The sequence below is a fragment of the Clarias gariepinus genome, chromosome 28 (genome assembly GCF_024256425.1).
Source record: "Clarias gariepinus isolate MV-2021 ecotype Netherlands chromosome 28, CGAR_prim_01v2, whole genome shotgun sequence".
NCBI classification, from domain to species: Eukaryota; Metazoa; Chordata; class Actinopteri; order Siluriformes; family Clariidae; genus Clarias; species Clarias gariepinus.
In genome coordinates this window covers 19,280,500-19,301,026 of record NC_071127.1, presented here as the reverse complement: position 1 = coordinate 19,301,026, position 20,527 = coordinate 19,280,500, and the positions used below count along the sequence as shown (strand labels likewise).

At 41.3% G+C, this 20,527-nt stretch overlaps 2 protein-coding genes across 2 annotated transcripts; one reads left to right on the top strand and one right to left on the bottom strand.

The window, feature by feature from the left end:
• Window positions 1–1,764: 1,764 nt before the first annotated feature.
• On the top strand, window positions 1,765–9,510 carry nudc (nudC nuclear distribution protein). Its single transcript, XM_053490522.1, has 9 exons — window positions 1,765–1,953; window positions 2,100–2,177; window positions 2,299–2,514; window positions 4,726–4,794; window positions 5,619–5,741; window positions 6,170–6,364; window positions 6,453–6,536; window positions 6,646–6,764; window positions 9,292–9,510. Exons 1-9 carry the CDS (start codon window positions 1,879–1,881, stop codon window positions 9,341–9,343), a joined length of 1,011 nt encoding a protein of 336 aa, XP_053346497.1. The 5' UTR covers window positions 1,765–1,878; the 3' UTR covers window positions 9,344–9,510.
• A 7,784-nt stretch (window positions 9,511–17,294) lies between these two features.
• Window positions 17,295–20,112, bottom strand: tbxta (T-box transcription factor Ta). The gene is made up of 8 exons (XM_053490134.1): window positions 19,847–20,112; window positions 19,337–19,601; window positions 19,079–19,213; window positions 18,934–18,995; window positions 18,750–18,811; window positions 18,494–18,667; window positions 18,187–18,310; window positions 17,295–18,049 (listed from the first exon to the last, which is right to left on the bottom strand). Exons 1-8 carry the CDS (start codon window positions 20,029–20,031, stop codon window positions 17,785–17,787), a joined length of 1,272 nt encoding a protein of 423 aa, XP_053346109.1. The 5' UTR covers window positions 20,032–20,112; the 3' UTR covers window positions 17,295–17,784.
• Between the last annotated feature and the right edge of the window lie 415 nt (window positions 20,113–20,527).

Genomic DNA, 20,527 nt, shown 5'->3' with positions numbered 1-20,527 from the left:
TAATTTTGAAACGTGCTTTAAATAAAGTAGGCAGCACTGAGGTTTAGTGGTTATCACTGTCGCTTTGTACCTCCAAGGTCTGGATTTAATTCCTGCCTCGGGTCTCTGTAAACAGAGTTTGCATGTTTTTTTCACTCCCTTTTTTGCATCACAAGTGCTGCAGGTTCCTCCCACAGTCCACAGACATGCAGATTAGGCTAATCGCTGTTCCCAAATTGCCAGGAGTGTTTGAATGAGTGTGTGTACCCTACCTTGTACCTGGGGTCAGGGGTAGCTCAGTGGTTAAGGCATTGGGCTACAGTTCCCCCACAACCACCAAGTCGCCACTGTTGGGCCCTTGAGCAAGGCCCTTAACCCTCAACTGCTCAGATGTGTAATGAGATAAAAATGTGTTCTGGATAAGGGCGTCTGCCAAATGCCTAAATGTAAATGTTGTGCGCTGAGTTTCCTGGGATAGGCTTCAGGCCCCCTGCGACCCAGTATACTGGATACAGCTGTGTAGACCACGAGTGAGTGAGTATATATGAAGTGCACACATACTGTATATTCATACTCTATAGTGCTGCTATAATGTGAAGGTTTTCCTGGTTTCTGTATTTCTAAGTCAATTTGACCTGAAATGAGATCAGATCTTAACTTTGGTACTGTATTTGCATAACATCCGCCTCACAATGGATATAAGAAGCTTTTGTAAGCATCTTTAGCCTTGTGAACATCAAAAGCTTTTTATTTAACATGTCAGGGATCTCCTTTGATTGAGACATGGATCACTTCCATAAACCTGTGTAAGGATGACCCAATTCTCGGGTGATGCTGAACCTTCTCGCACATGGGGGCCTACAGCGAGCTGATTGCCCATCAACAAAACACATCTTACCAAAATATTCTTTCATATTAAAGGGCATAATTCTCTTTTTTCTATCACAGTAACAAATCGTTTAAATACATTCATCATTTAAATAACTTTTACTGTCAACTATATTTTAATAAAAATGTTCCTTATTCATAAATATAAATTTTCTAAATCTCCTAAACTATTACATTTCCTTTGTGAAATCCAAAACCTTTTGAACTACAGAATTTAAATCTAACTTAAATTTTAAACAAATCATAAATCGTATCTGCTATTGTCTCGACATTCTGATTTAGTCAGAGGAACACTGGGATTTTTTCTGCTAGTTAATTAGTTTTTCTTCATTCTTTTTTTTTTTTTGGTTATTTATTTGTCTGTTAATTTGTTAGTTTACTCTAGTTTACTGTTATTATTTATAAGCATATTTTTGTTAGGTTTGCTTATATTGTGTATCTTTTATTTAACTGTGAATAGTTATGTATAGAATTTAATCTTTTACACCTGGATCTTGTACTTTTATACTTTTCAATTTTCTCATTTTTTGTCATTCTTTTTTTATCACGTCTATTTTTTGAATCTTTATTATTATTATTATTATTATTATTATTTGGGTAACGTTTATATAGTTTTAGAGCTGAGGTAACGTTTTGCCAAAAAAAAAAAAAGTCGGAGTCGTTTTTAATTGTGCTTTAACGATTTATGTTTGGCGCGTGACGCCGCCCTCAGTCCCTCACACAATCTGGACAGTTCTAGAGAATTCTACCGCCCCCCCCCCCTCCTCCCATCGCGAGCGCGTTGGCGAACCGCCCTGCACTTGTGACGTTAAATAACCTGATTGGCTCTCGGTTCTGTCACTCATCTTTTGGCTCTATGTTATTGGTTATTGTGTTTCCCGGGGGGCGGGATTACTTGGTAGCTAGGAAGTGAACACAAGCAGAAGGTTCACAGCGAGTGAATTATCATTTTCATACACGTGTGTGTTTATTGTTGTAGATTAGACTCGGTGTGGAGGATAAATCACTAACATGGGGAGTGATGAGGAGAAGTATGACGGGATGCTGCTTGTTATGGCACAGCAGCACGAAGGAGGAGTACAAGAGGTAAAATATCTGATAAGTCATCATGAACATGCTAGCTAGCTATTATTAGCATTATTAACCAGCTCTCATTCACCTCATCATTAACTATTACTCTACAGACCTCTGTTTGATGCATGTCCTCATGAGTCAAATGATTTCTTTTCCAGTTGGTGAACACATTCTTCAGCTTCCTCCGAAGAAAAACAGACTTTTTTACAGGAGGAGATCCTGGAGCTCCTGAGAAGGTGAGATGTAACCCTTTACACATTCATTGGTTGAAACAAGCTTTACTGCATGTTTTTGTGAAATATGTTTCATTGCACTGTTCTATGAGGTGTGGAATGTGATTTAATTTCTTTTGACCAGCTGGTGAAGGAGGCTTTCGCTCATCACAGTCAGCTGGCCCTCAACGAACGGAAGGAGAAGCAGTCCAGGCAGGAGAAGGAGAAGAAGGAGAAGGCGGAAAGAGCCGCCGCGCTCAAGGCCGAGGAGGAGAGGAAGAGGAAGGAGGCTGAGGGCGAGCCCAGGATCAGAGAGCTTACAGACGAGGAGGCTGAGAGGCTGCAGACAGAGATAGACCAGGTGAACACACACACACACACCATTTACTAGTGTTGTTATAGCTGAAGAAAAAGGACAAGAGTTTAGAAAAGTCTAACAGTATTTTATGAGAATGGGGGTCACTGATCAGTAGGGATGAGAACCACCTCCCAATACGATATTATCTCAGCGTTGATTGGATTTAAATTGCGATTTTATAAGTATTACAGTTTTATTAATATCGTGTATATACAGTGGGGCAAAAAAGTATTTAGTCAGCCACCAGTTGTGCAAGTTCTCCCACTTAAAAAGATGAGAGGGACCTGTAACGTTCATTATAGGTATACCTCAACTATGAGAGACAAAATAAGAAAAGAAAAAAAATCCAGAAAATCCCATTGTATGATTTTTAAAGAATTTATTTGCAAATTATGGTGGAAAATAAGTATTTTGTCAATAACAAAATTTCATCTCAATTCTTTGTTATATACCCTTTGTTGGCAATGAGGGAGATCAAATGTTTTCTGTAAGTCTTCACAAGGTTTTCACGCACTGTTGCTGGTATTTTGGCCCGTTCCTCCATGCAGATCTCCTCTAGAGCAGTGATGTTTTGGGGCTGTTGCTGGGCAACACAGACTTTCAACTCCCTCCAAAGATTTTCTATTGGGTTGAGATCTGGAGACTGACTAGGCCACTCCAGGACCTGGAAATGCTTCTTAAGAAGCCACTCCTCTGTTGCCCGGGAGGAGTGTTTGGGATCATTGTCAAGCTGAAAGACCCAGCCACGTTTCATCTTCATTGCCCTTGCTGATGGAAGGAGATTTTCACTTAAAATCTCACAATACATATCTCACCATTCATTCTTTCTCTTACAGGGATCAGTCGTCCTGGTCCCTTTGCAGAAAAACAGCCCCAAAGCATGATGTTTCCACTTCCATGCTTCATGGTAGGTATGGTGTTCTTTGAATGCAACTCAGCATTCTTTCTCCTCCAAACACAAAGTTCTATTTTGGTTTCATCTGATCATATGACATCATTCTCCCAATCTTCTTCTGGATCATCCAAATGCTCTCTAGCAAACTTCAGATGTACTGGCTTAAGCAGGGGGACACGTCTTGCACAGCAGGGTTTGAGTCCCTGGCGGTGCAGTGTGTTACTGATGGTAGCCTTTGTTACTTTGGTCCCAGCTCTCTGCAGGTCACTAGGTCCCCCCGTGTGGTTCTGGGATTTTTGCTCACAGTTCTTGTAATCTTTTTGCCCCCACAGGGTGAGATCTTGCATGGAGCCCCAGATTGAGGGAGATTATCAGCGGTCTTGTATGTCTTCCATTTTCTAATAACTGCTCCCACAGTTGATTTCTTCACACCAAGCTGCTTACCTACTGCAGATTCAGTCTCCCCAGAGGAGTTTGGAGTGTGACTGTCTGAGGTTGTGGACAGGTGTCTTTTATACTGATAACAGATGCCATTAATACAGGTAACGAGTGGAGGACAGAGGAGCCTCTTAAAGAAGTTACAGGTCTGTGAGAGACAGAAATTTTGCTTGTTTGTAGGTGACCCAATACTTATTTTACCGAGGCATTTACCAATAGTTTCTACAATGTGATTTTCTGGATTTTTTTTTCTTATTTTGTCTCTCATAGTTGAGGTATACCTATGATGAAAATTACAGGCCTCATCTTTTTAAGTGGGAGAACTTGCACAATCGGTGCCTGACTAAATACTTTTTTGCCCCACTGTATATTACAATTTAAAACCTTTAAAGAAACAGCGACATTTTACCACCTCGAACACCTCCAAATTCTCAAAACTCAACTTGACCGTGAAGTGAGTTCAGTGACTGCGACGTCACGTGCGCTTCTTATGGACGTGATTTTAACTAATTTGCACTCCGTGTGTTTTGATACTAGTACACGTGTGATGAGTGGGTTTGAGACTAATTCACTCACAGAGTTTGAAGAAAAATCCTTTCATACAACCCAAGTTTAAAAATCACATGATCGTAAAACTTGCTGTTCTGAGATGTTGCATCACCTCGTGTTTTTCAGTCGTCCTCCCAACAGCTATCGAATAAACTTGTTTCACTAAGAAATTACCTCACTTCCTGTTCTTTTATCATCACTCAAGTCACTCACACACACACACACACACACACACACATATGTCTAAGCTCCTAAGTCACTACAAGACAGATTCTCGAGTTATTGGTCACTGATGAATTAAACACCCAATTTTATTTCTCATTAATCTGCAGAAGAAAGACAAGGAGGAGGGGAAAGAGAACGTGTCTGAGAGCAGCACAGAAGATGCGGCGCGTAAGCCGGTGAGTGTGACGCATTCACGTCAATCTGTTCTAGTAAATATATATGATATGCATTTAAAGGGAAAAAATTTAATGTTAAATGTTTAGAGACAGATATCATTATGCTTTAAAGCAAAAAAGAAGAACCATTTCATTGAGACTTTAATTTAACCTTTTTTGCAAAATTAACTTTATAGTCACGTCTAGATGTCCAGCTTGGTCTCTAGTCTGTGTGAACACACCATTTTTAGTTTTTTTGTATTGGCTGGGTCTTAAGCCAATCAGAGCCAACCCATACGACCCCCCCTCCCCCATTGTGACCTCATATACTGAAAACCTCCTCAGGCCTCCAGTAAATTCGGCTATGCGAACAGATAGCGGGTAACCTAGCCTTGTTGATTTTTTTTGTTTACGTATTTTATATTTTTCCACTTACATTTGCTCGTCAGAAATACAGGAGAAAAAAAAACAGGTAGTTTCTTACACATGGACATTTATGGCATTTGGCAGAAGCCCTTATCCTGAGCAACTTACATTTTTGCTTATTACACATAGAGTGCTGTGAAAAAGTATTCCCCCCCCCCCCACCCCAAAATACTTCAGGATAAAGCATAAAGAAGGAGCGAATACTTTTTCACAGCTCTGTATGTGCAGGTTATGTACCTTGATAAGCAGCAAGCAGTTCTGGGTTTCAGTGTACACAATACGGTGGTGAATGCTGTTACCATAGAAACGGACATGAATAAGGCTGTTGTCACTGAAGTCTACAGCTTAATAATAATAATAACAACAATAATAATAATAATAACAATAATAATATCAGTAATACATGCTGTGCCTTGTAGTCTGACACGGAAGCAGATGAGGGAGAGGAGGACGAAAAGGATAAGGACAAGATGAAGCCTAACGCTGGGAACGGAGCGGACCTGCCCAACTACAGGTGGACGCAGACCCTGTGTGAGGTGGACGTAAGTGTTCTCCCGCGCCGTGTGCAGAGGGACTCGGAGGATTACGAGTCCTCCGATGAATGAAATGTAAAGATATCATTAAAAGAGCGAGTTCTGACCAGTGTACAAACCAAACCTTTTTTTTTATTTATGTATATTATTTATCTTTTTACTGAGGATTAGCTAATTTTGTGTGCCTGAAGTTTTTGCTTTATTTTTCCTGCAAGTGGATTAACAGAGATTTGCAGGTGTTGTTCTCCTTAGCGTATATCGCACAGATTACTGTAGATGGAATTTTAACAAAGCCTGCAGCCAATGCTTGTGTTTATAAAAAAATAGCCAGAGCCTCTACTATTAATCATTTCCAACTGAAACATTAGCGCAGGTGGAAGCGTGCGAGTCTTGTGCCAGCGGGTCTCGTTACTGTGTCGTTTCTCCTCCACCACCAGCTCATAGTGCCGTTCGACGTGAAGTTCCGTCTGAAGGGGAAGGACGTGCTGGTGGAAGTCCAAAGACGGCATCTAAAGCTGGGTTTAAAGGGCCACCCCGCTGTGATCGACGCCCCGCTGTTTAACGAGGTGAAGGTGGAGGAGAGCTCCTGGCTGATCGAAGACGGCAAAGTAGTGACGCTGCACCTGGAGAAGGTACGATGGAGAAAGTGCGGACGGAGATTATACAGATACGAGTCGCTAAATAAAACCGGATTTAAAGAATACCTGATACGATTTGCAGATTAATAAAATGGAGTGGTGGAACAAGTTGGTGACCACGGACCCCGAAATCAACACCAAGAAAATCTGCCCCGAGAACTCAAAGGTTTGCTTCTGATCTCACACACACACACACACACACACACACATTTCCACTTGTACTCACGGTATCAGGAGATATTAATAAACTTTTTTACCTTTGCTCTTCCGTACAGCTTTCTGATCTGGATGGTGAAACGCGCAGCATGGTGGAGAAGATGATGTACGACCAGAGACAGAAGTCCATGGGCCTCCCCACCTCTGAGGAGCAGAAGAAGCAGGACATCCTCAAGAAGTGAGTGACTTTCATTTCCATCTAAACGATTGATCTAAAACGGTGTTTATCACAATCCACTTTGTATGACTGAAAACTCAAGAGTTCAAAGGTCAGCGCTGTGGTATGTTCTAGTCGCCTGGTAGCTCCGTTTACTTGGATAATATGTAGTTATTACGTAGTGTATAGTTTGTATCAGCCAGCGCAGGAGTTTGCACCTCATTAACGCGTGTGTGTGCGGTAAATGTCAGCTGGAGGCAAACACCAGGACACACATTATCACTCAGTTTATCAGCCGTATGCTGTGGTTTATGGCATGCAAGTTAATCTTCACTTCAGCCTGAATAAACTGTCTCACAATATAAATATAATATCAGATATGACTTTTTTAAATCTTTACAGTTAAAGGTTAAAATGTCTAAACAGCGTTGTTTAAAGTGATGTCCAAACCACGCTGTAAAATTCATCAGAGACTTCTTTTAGGAAAAGTCCTGTGTACATGAGGAGGAGCTCTGTTTGATCTCCAGGTGTTGTGGGTTCCTCTTTATTTTCAGACCCACGTGTTGGCTTCAAAACTATCAAATGTCTTAAGAAAAGTGTGAGAATCCTTTTTTTTTTTTCTTTTTTTGTTTAAAGGTGGCTGGAATCCATTAAGTTGGTCTCATTCTGCCTCATTTTTCCAGCCTCTTGAAGCCAGTTTTCCAGTCCTTATAACGTCTTCCCTGATCTTTTCTTGACTTGCAGTGTAAAAATCCTGGCACAATAAAAGTCACAGATTTGACCTTTTTTAATTATTTCACTGCCATGAGTTTTCAAACGACCACTTGGGGTGTTTTCACATTCGGGCACCGGAGTCGTGTCAGCGAACACAATCCCAAAGTCTGGTTCATTTTAATCTGTGGGAACACATTTATTCCGTGCTCGAGAAACGTGCCCGAGTCCACTAAAAAAGGTGGTCTTAAGAGCAGTACAGCGTCCTCGGGCATGAATTCAAGGAGTTCATGGAAGCCAGTCGTACCTGAAAACAAAAGTAGATCAGTGTTCAGACGTGACATCATCAGTGTCATTTATCTCCTCCGTGATCTGTGCACCAGCATGCACCATTCATGTAACCTCTACAAATCAATGGTCCCTAATAGAAAGGTCTTGAAGAGCTGTGGAAGCCCCGCCCCCTTCTCCTAGCTTTATAACTAAAAGATTTGGCCAGCATGCTCGTCTCTGCTTTCCCACATGAAACAGGAGGCGCATTTTTTTTCATGAAGGTAGCTGTAAATTTTGAGTTTGTTAATGTGTGAAAGAAGTTTAGACACGCATGACGTTAACGCGGGTGAGACACTTCACACCTGACATTAACACGTGTCCAGGGTAATCAGAGTGTAAGAGCTCGGTGTTAAGTCCAGGTGTGAGAGTGTCTCGATCACTCGAACTAAATTCACAAGTTCAGGACGCCTATGAATGAGTCCATCACCCAGTGTGTCTCAGCGTGGTGGACCAGCTGATGGCTGCGTCATATAATCTACAGCACTGTCACTTATTTCCTCTTATTTTGTTTCCAAAGTGCCAGACTTTCTGGTATTTAAACTGTTGAGGAATTGTTATCCAGGCCTGATTTCCAGTCCGGTTCCTGTACCCGAGGAGTTTCAGAGAAATGTTTTTTGTTTGTTAAGCCACACAGTGACCCAATCATTAAGAAAAACATCTAACTTAAGGCAGGAACCAGTGAGAAACAGGTGCAGATGATGACAGATGATCAGGACAGTGATTAGTTTACTGCTGATGCTGAATGCTTAGGACAGACGAGAGGGAAAATAAGTTTGCAGTTGAGGCTGTTACATAAACAACAGGCTTTTAAATCATATCTTTAGGCGCTTTGCAGCCTGTCGCAGTAAAACATTTGTTCACATTTTTTTCATTTCTTCATCTTTTAATAAAAATAAATTGGGGGTCAAGACTTTTACACAGTACTACATCAGACAGGATCATGGGAGATTTCTGGACCCCCACGATAAAACAGATGCAGAAGATCAAATAGTGTTGGAATTCACAGAAGCAGTCATGTGATTTCAGCTAAAATGTCCATCTGATAGTGTGGGCTGCTGCCCCCTTGGTGCGCTGTTGAGGTACTGCAGGTGGACAAAGAGGTGATTAACAATAAATTATGAGTAAAATCTTTTTTCATTTTCAATTTTATAAGTTGAAGTTAAATATAATGGATTCACTTTTTAAAGAAAGCTTAACAGTACTACTAAAACAAAAAATAAATAAATTGGTTAAAATTGTGTTCTTTGGTAAAATCCCACAGGGAAAGGCTTCACCGTGGTCCAGTGTGTTGATCAGTGTGTTATGATTAAAGGTTTGGGTGGGCCGAAGATGAGTTTCAGATGCCGTTATGTTTATGATTTTGCATTAGACATGACACATTTTACTTTAATCACGTTAACATTTTGTGTAGAAGGTCAAAGGGCATCCAAAATTACAGGCAGCTTCTTTCTGCTCTATAAGCTTCCGAACTTGGTCATACTTTTGGTGTTTGTGTGTGTAATTGCAGGTTCATGGAGCAGCATCCTGAAATGGATTTCTCCAAAGCCAAGTTCAGCTGAGATCCCCAGCACTTCACCCAGAACGTTCTACACTTCTGTCCACCGATCCGCGTTCTGCTCCTTTACCACACAGCGAGAAACCTCCTCCTGAATGAGTTCCAAATATTTAAGCAGTGTTTACACTTTTTATAAATAAATAAATTCAAACCCCACGACTTGCAATCTGACTAGCGTCTCATTCAGGAGTGTCATCCCAAATGAACTGATTATTAATTTGAGAGGCAGTGTTGTTGCCATCTGAGGGAGTTTTTCCTCTTCATTGTCGCACTCGCTCGCTCATCAGGAACAAATCTGATCATTTCAATTCATACACACATCCTCACACATTTCAGACTCATTTCCCTAATGTCCCTTTATTCTTCTGATTCTGTAAAGCTGCTTTGCAACAATGACCATTGTTAAAATGCGGTATACAAATAAAATTTAAATGAATTGAAATTTTTTTTGTACGTTCTGCTACAAGACCTTAGTAGTGAGCTCGGACGCTCATTCAGGTGTCGGGATGTCGAGGAGGCTAATCGTGCGATCAGGACACTTGAGTTCTGCTCCAAAACATTAACAACACACTATTTCTTCATAAATAAATTCTAAAGCAGAAACAATAAACACATTCCTATTTTGTGGAAAAAGTCTGGAAAAGAACCAGATATGTTGCCCTGTCTGTGAAAACCTGTTAGTGATTCATATGTAGATGTCTGTAATAAATTTCTTTTTAAACAATGCAAAAATCATTCATTACAACAAATCAAACACAAAAGAGAAAGAATTATAAATATGGCAGACCAAAGTAAAGGTAAAAGACACGAGAAGATAGTCATGATGTATAAACGGTGAAAAAGATGTAGCAGGAGACATTACTTCAATTAAAAACAATGTCATAGTAATGTAGAAGTCTATTATTCTTATTAAATTGAATTAGTTTAAGAGAATTAAAATGTGATTTTTCTATTATGAAAAGGGGGAAATACAATTGTTCCTTTTTGATTTGATTTGGTTATGTATAAAGTATTTTGCATTTAAAACAAAATAATTAACTACAAATTCAGGAGGTCTTTTTTCCCGTATTCGCACAATAAAAAGTTATGTCTTTAATACTAAAGAGTAAACAGAGAAAATGAAAGAGAAAATAATTATTTAGTAACGTTTTCACACAAGGTGACATAGGCTGGGGTGCACAAACTTTTGGTTGAATTGCATATGTGTGATCTTATATTACATCTAAAGTGTTTGCTGTTATTGAAGGTCAAATTTTTTGTGAACATCACAGAATTAATCTTTAAACCTCAGCTTCCACAAGAGGGCGCTGTTGTACAGGGATGTGCTGGTGTAATCTGCCCACATCCACGTTGTTGGATTAAAGCTTCTTCCTTAAGGGTGTTGTGACAGGTGACTTTACTGTGCTGAGTAAAAAAGAAAGGGTGCACTAGCTAGGGGTGAACTATAATGTGTGCACTAAATGCCACTTTGCCTCTTAATCCAAGTGTTTCTAAAAAAGCATTATTGCGCTCAAATTGTCCGGGACAGTTCTGGGTTTTTATAAGAACGGGAAGTGTACCACAAGCACGTTAAGAGTTCTCCTACTACCGTAGTGTGAACACCGTTCAGTATTCCGTTCTCTTTGGGGAAAAACAGATAATTTTGTACTTGTGTTAGTACTAGTAGACTTGTTCGTTCCACTTTTCCTCTGCCTCATGGTCCGAGGCCCCCGTGATGAGCTGGCCCAGACCAGCACAAGGCCTGGTTTCCTCAGCTGAGAGCAATGTCTCACCCAGGTATGAGAATTTCTTCATTAAGGAAAGCACACAGACATCAGAGGGTGAGGTGGGACTGTGTGTGCGGACATGGGAGGAGCACGAACCATCTGCAAACACAGTGCTCCTCAGTGACCAGACCTGACGACCTGCTTCTGGCAACCGAGGTTCAATAAATCAAAGCTAAAACGGTGCAGATCATCAGACCGATCAAACATTCGTCATCGAGTCTAACTGGAATCACTTCTCTGCTACCGAAGAGGTTTTTATTAAAACCCTGAGCCAATGTGATTCAGAAACAACTCAGGAGCCAGGACTATCATTATCCTGACTTTATAACCTCACTCATCAAATCAGATCATCGCCAATTTGGGGAATTGACCTGCTCAAATAAATCCGCCCCACTGGGTTCTTATTCATTCTCTATACCGCTTGTCTTGTAAAAGTGGAGGAAATTCAGGAAACTCCAATTACCCTACTCTCTAAGACAGGACAGGAGCACCTGGAGGAAACCTACCAAGCATGGGGAGAACATGCAAACGCCCCACACACAGACCTGCGGAATCAATCTCCTGACCCTGGAGAGAGAGGCGCGGCCACAGTGGTAACCATGACCCCATGTGCAACCTGTCCAACTTTTTGGGTCGAAATCCAAAATCATGCATAAAGGTCAAGAGTTATTCAAAAGTATCTAAGAGATAGGATTACAACATGACTTCACAAATACAGGTTTACATCTTGCATAATGTTCACGTCAAACATTGGAACCAAGAAAAAGTCGTTTAATTATGTCAAGGTTGGATGATCCCACACACACGCTGCTGCTGGAAAAAAAGAAATAAAGAAATAAATCTTAGAGTCTCAGAACCCATAACGTCTTGGAGAGAATGGGACCTTTAAGGTGAGAACCAATGAAGAGCGCAAATGATTTAATTTATTTATTCTTGCTAATTAGTCCATTGTTTAAAATGATACCGTTGCTCGTAATAGTAATAAAGTTATTGATGTGCCTAGATTTTTTTCTTCACAATTACAGTCTGCCCTCTCTGACTGACCCGTCACAGATCTCAAACATTAAGTGGAAACAAAAAAGTCCAAGAAAACCTCTAAGCTGCCACAGGCCATGCACACACACACACACACACACACACCTTGCTGTAGCCTCCCACTATTTCACAGCCCCAGACTTTGCTCACTAGTTGTATTTTACATTGTTTTTGTTTAAAAAATCAAAATAATAATTTAATTAAATGATCAAAGCATTAGTTTTCTATATGTATGGATTCTGGTATCCACAGAAGGTCCTGGAACGAAGCCCATGTGGCATGACTTACTCACAGTTAATGACACCCCATTACATCAGTGCGAGCCTGAGGAGTTGTTGCATATGCTATTTTGTTGTGACCCCGCCCCCTGCCTTCTCTCTGTACCCTGCTAACGTTTCTGGTCTTCATGTTCAATGTTTTTGTTGATATATTCTGTCTAATTTAATGTTGTGTTGAAATGTCTAGTCATGATTCACCATGATGAAGCTAACAGTTAATCACTTGCAGCATTACAGCTACTCAGCTAGCATGTATCCATCCGTGTCCTTTTGGCCATGTGATATTGGAAGTCTTTTCAGTCCAATAGGACCTCGTTATGTATTGTCTTTCTTCTCTTTCCTTCATTAAACCCCATTCGAGGACTCCATCTTTGTGGTTATACAAATTATTTACCTTTTCAAATCCATTTCTTAGGCATTTGTGTCTTCACATGCAGGAAAAGCCCCAAGGGCATCAGGTTTGACTTTCAACATCCAGCTGGGAGTTATAAGTGCAGGTGTTTGAGCGAGAACTTCCTACCGGCTCTGTAGTTCTACAGAAGAACTTTAGTGTTCATGTTGGGAGTGATGGAGACGCTCTGAGACGTGTGATTGGGAATAACACTCTCTCAGATCCAAACCTAAGCTTTAAAAAGTGATTAATCTTATGTCCAATAATGAATACATTGTTCAAACACCATTTTGTCCATTATTGTAATTGACTCTAATGTCCCAGTCCTCAAAACATAGACGCAGCTGCAAAAGCTGTGACCAGAGATAGGGCTGATGGTGCCTGTCATGGTACTGCCGTTAATTAACAACACTAGGACGTGCTGCTGGGAAATAAAGATGTGGAAAGCTGAAGAAGGACGGCTCCATTGAGTTGTAGAGGAAAGTCTTCTGAGACAAAACAAGACAGGTCCTGGGTTCTCAACTTTTGTCATTATGCAACAGTGTTGCAAAAGCATCCAGTCTGAAGGGGTAGGGGTCACATTATACAGGTATATTGTTTATAGCTGATCTCATGGTACCGTCTCCGCACACACTGGACTATTTTTACTGCTGAATCCGAAGCAATTAAGATCAAAATCATCAATAGTTGGAGGCTCTGTTCAGGTTAGGGCAGCGACCTCGACTCTGGTGGTGATGGAAAAGTACCCTGGGATCTCAATTGTGAGTGATGGAAAAAGAGATTAACCAATGAATCGTATAATCCCCAGCTTAGTCTTCACGATGAAACAAAAGTTTTACAAATCGAGAGGCTGCAGTTGAGGTGGTTTGGGCATCTTGCATGGATACCTCTAGTCTGTTTAAACAAGATGTGCTTCAGGCATGTCTACTGGACGAAGACCCTACGGCCAATCTGCAGATCCCTCAGGAACAGCTGGAGAATAGAGAAGTCTAGACTGTCCTTCTGCACCTGCCCTCTGACCTTCACCAGGAAAAGTGCAAGGAAAATTAATGAATGAACAAATTACTACAAAATCAGCCCAGCATATTACTCAAGGCCTAGAGTCAAATTTACTTAACTGCTTCACTCATCGACTATACAGGGCCACGGGGGGCCTGGAGCCTATCCCCAGAGCACACACACACACACACACTCATTCACATTATGGGCACGGGTCACTGGGAATGCCAGTTAACCTAATCTGCATGTCTTTGAACTGTGGGAGGAAACTGAGGAAACACACCAATCACAGGGAGAACATGCTATCTCCATGCACACAAACCTGAGGTGGGAATTGAACTCAGACCTTGGAGTCATAAGGAGAGCGTGCTTACCACTACGCCAGTGTGCCACCCTTAATTGGGTAATCTTAAGTATACATCCAACCATTATCTACGTATATTGGATAATTATCTAATATTTCACTTTTCCACACACAGTTAGGCCTGCAAGCCACATGTGAAGTGGCCACAGAGTGAAGTGGTACAGCACTGTGGTTAGCACGGTGTACTTGCATCTCCAGGGTTGGGGTTCAAGCCCTGCCTTGGGGTTTGGATCGTTTTCTCTCAATGCTTGGTGGGTTTCCTCTGGGTGCTCCGGGTTCCAACGATGTCTTATATATAACAAGAAAGTGGAGAGGGAAGGTGACTGACACCAATGAGTGCCCATGGATAAAAAAACAACAACATTTCATCAGTAATGTCATAATTAGAATTATAAAAGCATGAAAATAAATAGACCTTTGGCAGGACAGGAAGGTCCTCTATGTTAGTCATCTTGTTCTGCAGCTTCGTTAGTGCGGGGCTTTAACTCTGTGCGCTTCATTTGCACCCGTGTGTGGACTCTCAGCCGCAGGGACAGAAGCACTGCCAGCTCCGGCCCACAGTGCCACTCCTGCAACACAGGACCTTATTAAAAACATTAAACCTGTGTGAGAAATACACACACACACACACACACACACTGCGCTGTAAAGAAGAGGATCAGTGCAGCTTATCTTTTGCCTTGCGTCTCAGATATTTCCTTATATTACTTACATGCCAACTCTGTGTCTGTGTGTGTGTGTGTGTGTGTGTGTGTGTGTGTGTGTGCGTGTGCGTGTGTGTGTGTGTTTATCATTAACATAATTTCTTAACATTCTAAAACATGAAACAACCACTTTGTTCAGTGCAGAGCAGCTTTGATGTTGTTTGGTTAAGAAAATTGCAAGATTTATGTCTAATTTTTTTTTCTTTTTCTTTTTTTTTGTCCAGTATAACACCGAGCTGTAAATTCTAACGAAACCGTGTGAAAGGTAGAAAAAGGCCGTCATGTGTAAGACCCGGAGCTGCAAGCCTGGTGCTGTGTCTGAACCTTCTGCACAACTTGTGCACAACTACAAAACCTAGATTTCACTTCACACACGTAGCTCTGATGTCTGAGGGATGATATTTTTTATTTTCCTGGAAACCCAGGTGTGTGTTTGTTTGCTGAGAAGTTTGGCAGAACGGCAGTGAAGTAATATAAATGTACAGCAGGAGGAAGGAGAACGTTCTGATGTATGCGCTGATGTCCTGTACGTCTACAGTACACTTTTATTTATTATATATATATATAAATAAAAAAAAACAAGAATATATCATAAAACAACTATGGGAAAAATATGAATATTAATACCTGAGAGATCATTTGTAAACAAGCCTTAAGATCTGACAAAAAAAACTCTTTAGAAAAAAATAAATTATATCTTCTATTAAAATAAATTCTGCTCCTCAAACCTCTGAAGCAACCAGTTAACCAAAGACCGAAACTGGCCACTTTAATAGGAACAACTTTCCACCTGTGCTCCTTCAATCCTGTATTCCTGAAACTGCTTTAAAATCAAAACATGAAACTTGTTCAGAGGGTCTACAGGCTGTGTTACTGTACATTGTGTTATTGAGGGAGATCAGATAAGAAGGACGGATTAAATCAATGTCCATCTGTATTTATATTTATTCATGAAGAACATCTGAATAATAATCAACTTATGGAGAGTTTAAAGATGTTGTAAGTTTTATTCCCCGCTCGAATATAGTCTCGTGTTCATGGCTGCCAGGAGAGAAACCTGACCTTCTCCTCTGCTCTTAAAGCTCATCCACCTCCAGGGCTGCTGTGTTTTCCTTGATGCTTTTCTCCTTACTGTGTTTATAAAGAGTGATTATCAGAATCAGAATCAGAACAGTTGTTAAATACATTAATATGCACAAGGAATTTACTCATTTAAAAAAAAAACATAAATAACAGTCATCAAAAACAATGGGGATATTGACAATATATTGATATTATACACATGAAATACACAACATTAGATAAATAAATATACCTATATACTGATGTACAATGTACATCGTGGTGTAAATATCAGTAATGTACTTCACGTGGGAAGAGAAGTTGTGCAGAACTGTTCATACAATACACAGTGTACAGTACAAGATGTACAGTATGTGTAGCACAAACAACAATAATGTTGTCACATATGGAAATAAGGAGAGTTGAGTGTTCATACAATATAGTACAGATTATAGAAGTTACTCTACTGTCGATTCCCAGTCAGCTCAGACCAGCCTGATCATTAGCATCTAACCTTTCTTTAAAAAAAATGTATTGCTTTATTTATTTTTTTATCATTTTGTGTAAGATTGATGCATATTTATTTATTGTTTTAAAAGACATTTCAGGAATACTCAAACCAGTTTTTCTGGCACTTACAAAAAAAAAAAACTTCCCCAGAATGAACGAGTTGCTTGTTTAAAGGTGTTCCTATTAAAGTGGCCATCAAGTGTATATTCAATAGTAAAAAAGTGAAACTGTTTCCAGAGAAGCATGATGTTTCGGACAAGCTCCTAGGTTAACTGGATGCTTCAGAGGCTCGAGGAGATGGATTTATTTTTGTTTCGTCGTCCATACCTCTGAATCCTGTATACAGGGTCGAGAGGGTCTGGAACCTAACTCAGGAGACTTAGGACACAAGGTGGGGTACACCCTGGACAGGGTGCCAGTAGGACACACACACACTCACACACTCGTGTACACACAAGCAATTTAGTAACGCGATTAGCCTAATCTGCATGTCCGTGGGAGGAAACCAGAGAACCGAACAAGCACGGGGAGAACCAACACACACAGAGGCAGGAATCAAAGCTCCTCCAGGGTCCGTGCAAAGCGACGGTGCTAGCCACTAAGCCACTGATATCATTTATACTTTGTAAAGTTTTTTCACTTTTTCAGTTTGTTTTTTCATATTTTTATGACACATTTTCAAGGCAGTTATATGGAGGTACAGTATGCATGTTCTCGCAGGTATTAATGTTCATACTTTACCTATCTACAGGGTCAAATACATTTTTACTGTAGAGTCGTGAAACAAAGGAAGTAGACATTTTGGAGAAGAAAAAATTAATTTAATTTTAAAAAGACATAAATAAAGCTTACAGCAAACCAGTAGAAATAGATAGGTATGTACAAGGCACTTGTGTCTGCAAGGTTCCAGGACTTCCCATTGCATATGATTTGTCTCTTACAAACACACATATGTTTCTGAATATTTAAAATTTATATTTTATATGACCAACCATGAAAATTAACTTAAAATTTATTTACAGACATTTACATTTATTCAGTCAACAATCTTTGGTCTTTTTTATCTTGTAGTTCCAGGAGCTCCAGCGTTGGTCCCAAAAAATGTCTAAAAAAATTACTGTCAAACATTTTTTTTAAAGCATCAGTAGCAACGCCTATGTCATGCATTTATTCTAGCTTTCTAACACGATGAAGAAATTCTCTTAAACTGCATGAAGGAATCTCGTCTGGATCTTCTCTTTTTCTTTTTCCTTTCTAACCACCACTCAGGGATCTTTATCCCAGATCTGGAGGATCTCTGTAACAGCCAGCAAGTCTCTTGAGCCTCAGTCCGTTCTCAGTAGCTCTGTGCTACAGGTGTCCAGGATGCTGTAAGTCTGGCAATGGAGGTCTCGAACTGGGCATCGGCTACTCCCGCATCAGTCAGTCCTGGATCGTACATGGACGACGGAGAAGAGACGGGTAGAGAGGAGGTCAGACCTGAGTAAGACACGGAGGAGCCTCGGAGGAACTGAGAGGTTAGACCCCCAGTAATGGAGCCTGAAGCAGAGCCAGATGGTGTGAGGGCCGTCCCAGCCACAGACCACAGGCTAGGGTACTGGCTGTGAACACACAATGAGGTTAAAGGTTAAAAAGCTGATCACTAAGTTAACTGCTCTATTAATTAGAACAAGATCAATGAAAATGACGAATTAAAATTGAATATCAGAAAAACTGAATGGTAGTTTATGTGACTGACCTGGTGTTGGAGGTGGAGTTGGTGCTATGACCGAGGGTGCCCATTCCACTAGAATTAGGGATTTGCAGGGTTGACCAGTTGTCGTGGGTTGGAATACTTCCTGATGAGCCATCCATGTAACTGTCTAAAAACACCATGATACAGAGTCAGCACCTTATCTGAGAAACTTACAGTCATGTCAGAACCTAAACCTTATTCCAAAGCTTATCTCAGGGAAGACTTAATATATGCAAGTTATGAATATATATATCGGAATACATCTGAATACAAGAACAAACTGAGAATAACAGGTAGTGAAGCGTCTTACTGTTGTTAGTGCTGCGGTGGGGGTAATGGCTGGGGTACGGAGATGCTCGGTGGCTCCGCAGGCTGGAATAGCGCTCACAGTAAGAACTAGAGGAGTGACCCGGAGACCCGCTGAACTGTGGTGGGCTGTTGCTGGGGCAAATGGGGCCGTTACTGGGCAAAAACCAGCCTCCAACTGCAAGAGAAGAAGGTTAAGTCATTACAGAGGAATCCTTCTACTGAGCATTTTTGTGTGTATAACTGATAAGAGAACTCACTCTGGGAGTAGCCAGACTGCTGAGGGTCACTGCTTTGATCCTGGGCCTCCCGATGGTCACTCCTGAGAAAATAAAGAACAAAAACTGTTAATTTCTTATTCTATAAAACCATCACGTAATGTTAGACCAGACTCTAAATCAGTGATGTTCTAATCTAAACCACAAGTTACTTAATTACACACACCTCTCTTTAGCATCCAAGAAGGCCTTAGCAAAAGGGTTGTGTTTAATCTTCAGCGCTGTAATCTACAGAAAGAGACAAAAAAATGTTTTAATCCATTGTGACAAAAGCATGACAGAATTTTCCTGACTAGTTTCGAGCTCCATACCTCTTCGTTTTGGTAGGCAGTAACCGCTATAAACTGAGTCTCTGGGAAAGACTGGCTGCTGATCATTTTCTGGATGCCGCCCACCTTGACGATGTGGATCCTCGGCTCGTACTTGTGCAGGGAGTTCAACATGATCTACAGGAAGAGCAGTAAACGTTATATTTATCGTATAAATAATGTAGCAATAGAGATGGCAATATGATCTACAAATAAACGTGCAGATGAGTACAAGGACAGGGGAGTGTCCTGAGGTCTGACCTGTCCTCCTCCGTTGAGTTTGTTGGACAGTTTGACTTTGCTGAAGGACACAGGCGCTTTCATCCAGTGGGCACCAAAGTTGGGCGAGTCGGGGTGGATGTACACGCAGCTGGGGCTCTGGGGCTCCGGTTTCCCTCCTGGGACCCACTCTCCGTTGACATACTTCCAGCGGTTGTTATCTGCAGCCACGAAGTCCAAAAGCACCGAGTACATGGCGTTGGGGTCCAGACCGCTCACACTGGCCTTTAGGACGGGGAACATGCGTCTGGAAACAACAAGGAACACCCACCATACTGAACACTGAGTCTGACCCATAGATAGATAGATAGATAGATAGATACTAGACTGATCCCGAAGGAAACTCCAAACAGCAGAAAATCCTACAGAGTATCTTACTAAGCAGAAGCATTACATTGCCTCAGGCTTTGTAATTCTTCAACGCAAAGATCTGCTTGAACCATGCAAGGCTACAAAAAGTTTAGTAAAGAACATAAGTTGTGCATGGCCTACCTGCCAGTCTTGGTGACAATCATCTCATTGGTCAGCTCTTTAAACTTGCTCCAGAGCTCAGCATCCTCCAGGCTGAGTGTGATGTCCCTCTCGGAGGTGTCTCCCTTCTCACTGCCCTGATGGAACTCGCTCTTCACCGCGCTCAGGAGATGCTCCAGCCTCTGGTCGGGAGTGGTACAGCTCATATCTCCAGGCTTATCGGGGGGAAGCAAGAAAACAAAACGAACCAAAAAACGAGCCGCAACAAAGTAATCACAGGGTGAAGATGATGATGATGGTGATGAAGATGATGATGATGGTGGTGGTGATAAGCGCCCAGACCGCGGGGTGAAGCTGCTCGAACTCCGGCGCCTTGACAGCGAACTTCGACTGGAGTTTCCGCGATGACGCGCGACTTAAAAAGCGCAAGGAGGCCCCCTGCTGATCCGGAGGGCGGGGCCTGATCAGACGAAGCCACGCCCATTGCTTCCTCGCGCTCCACCTGGAATACATAGAAACGCGCTACAAATGTCCTGAGGTGTTAGCATGTTTACTAGCCTGTGTACTTTTAAAGCACAGATTAAAAACTTTTTATTAAAAATAAACGTGGTTTGTTGCAGACAATTTATTTAGCACTCTGTGTGTGTGTGTGTGTGTGTGTGTGCGCGCTTTCTGTATTTTCTCTCAGCACAGGCCAACAAC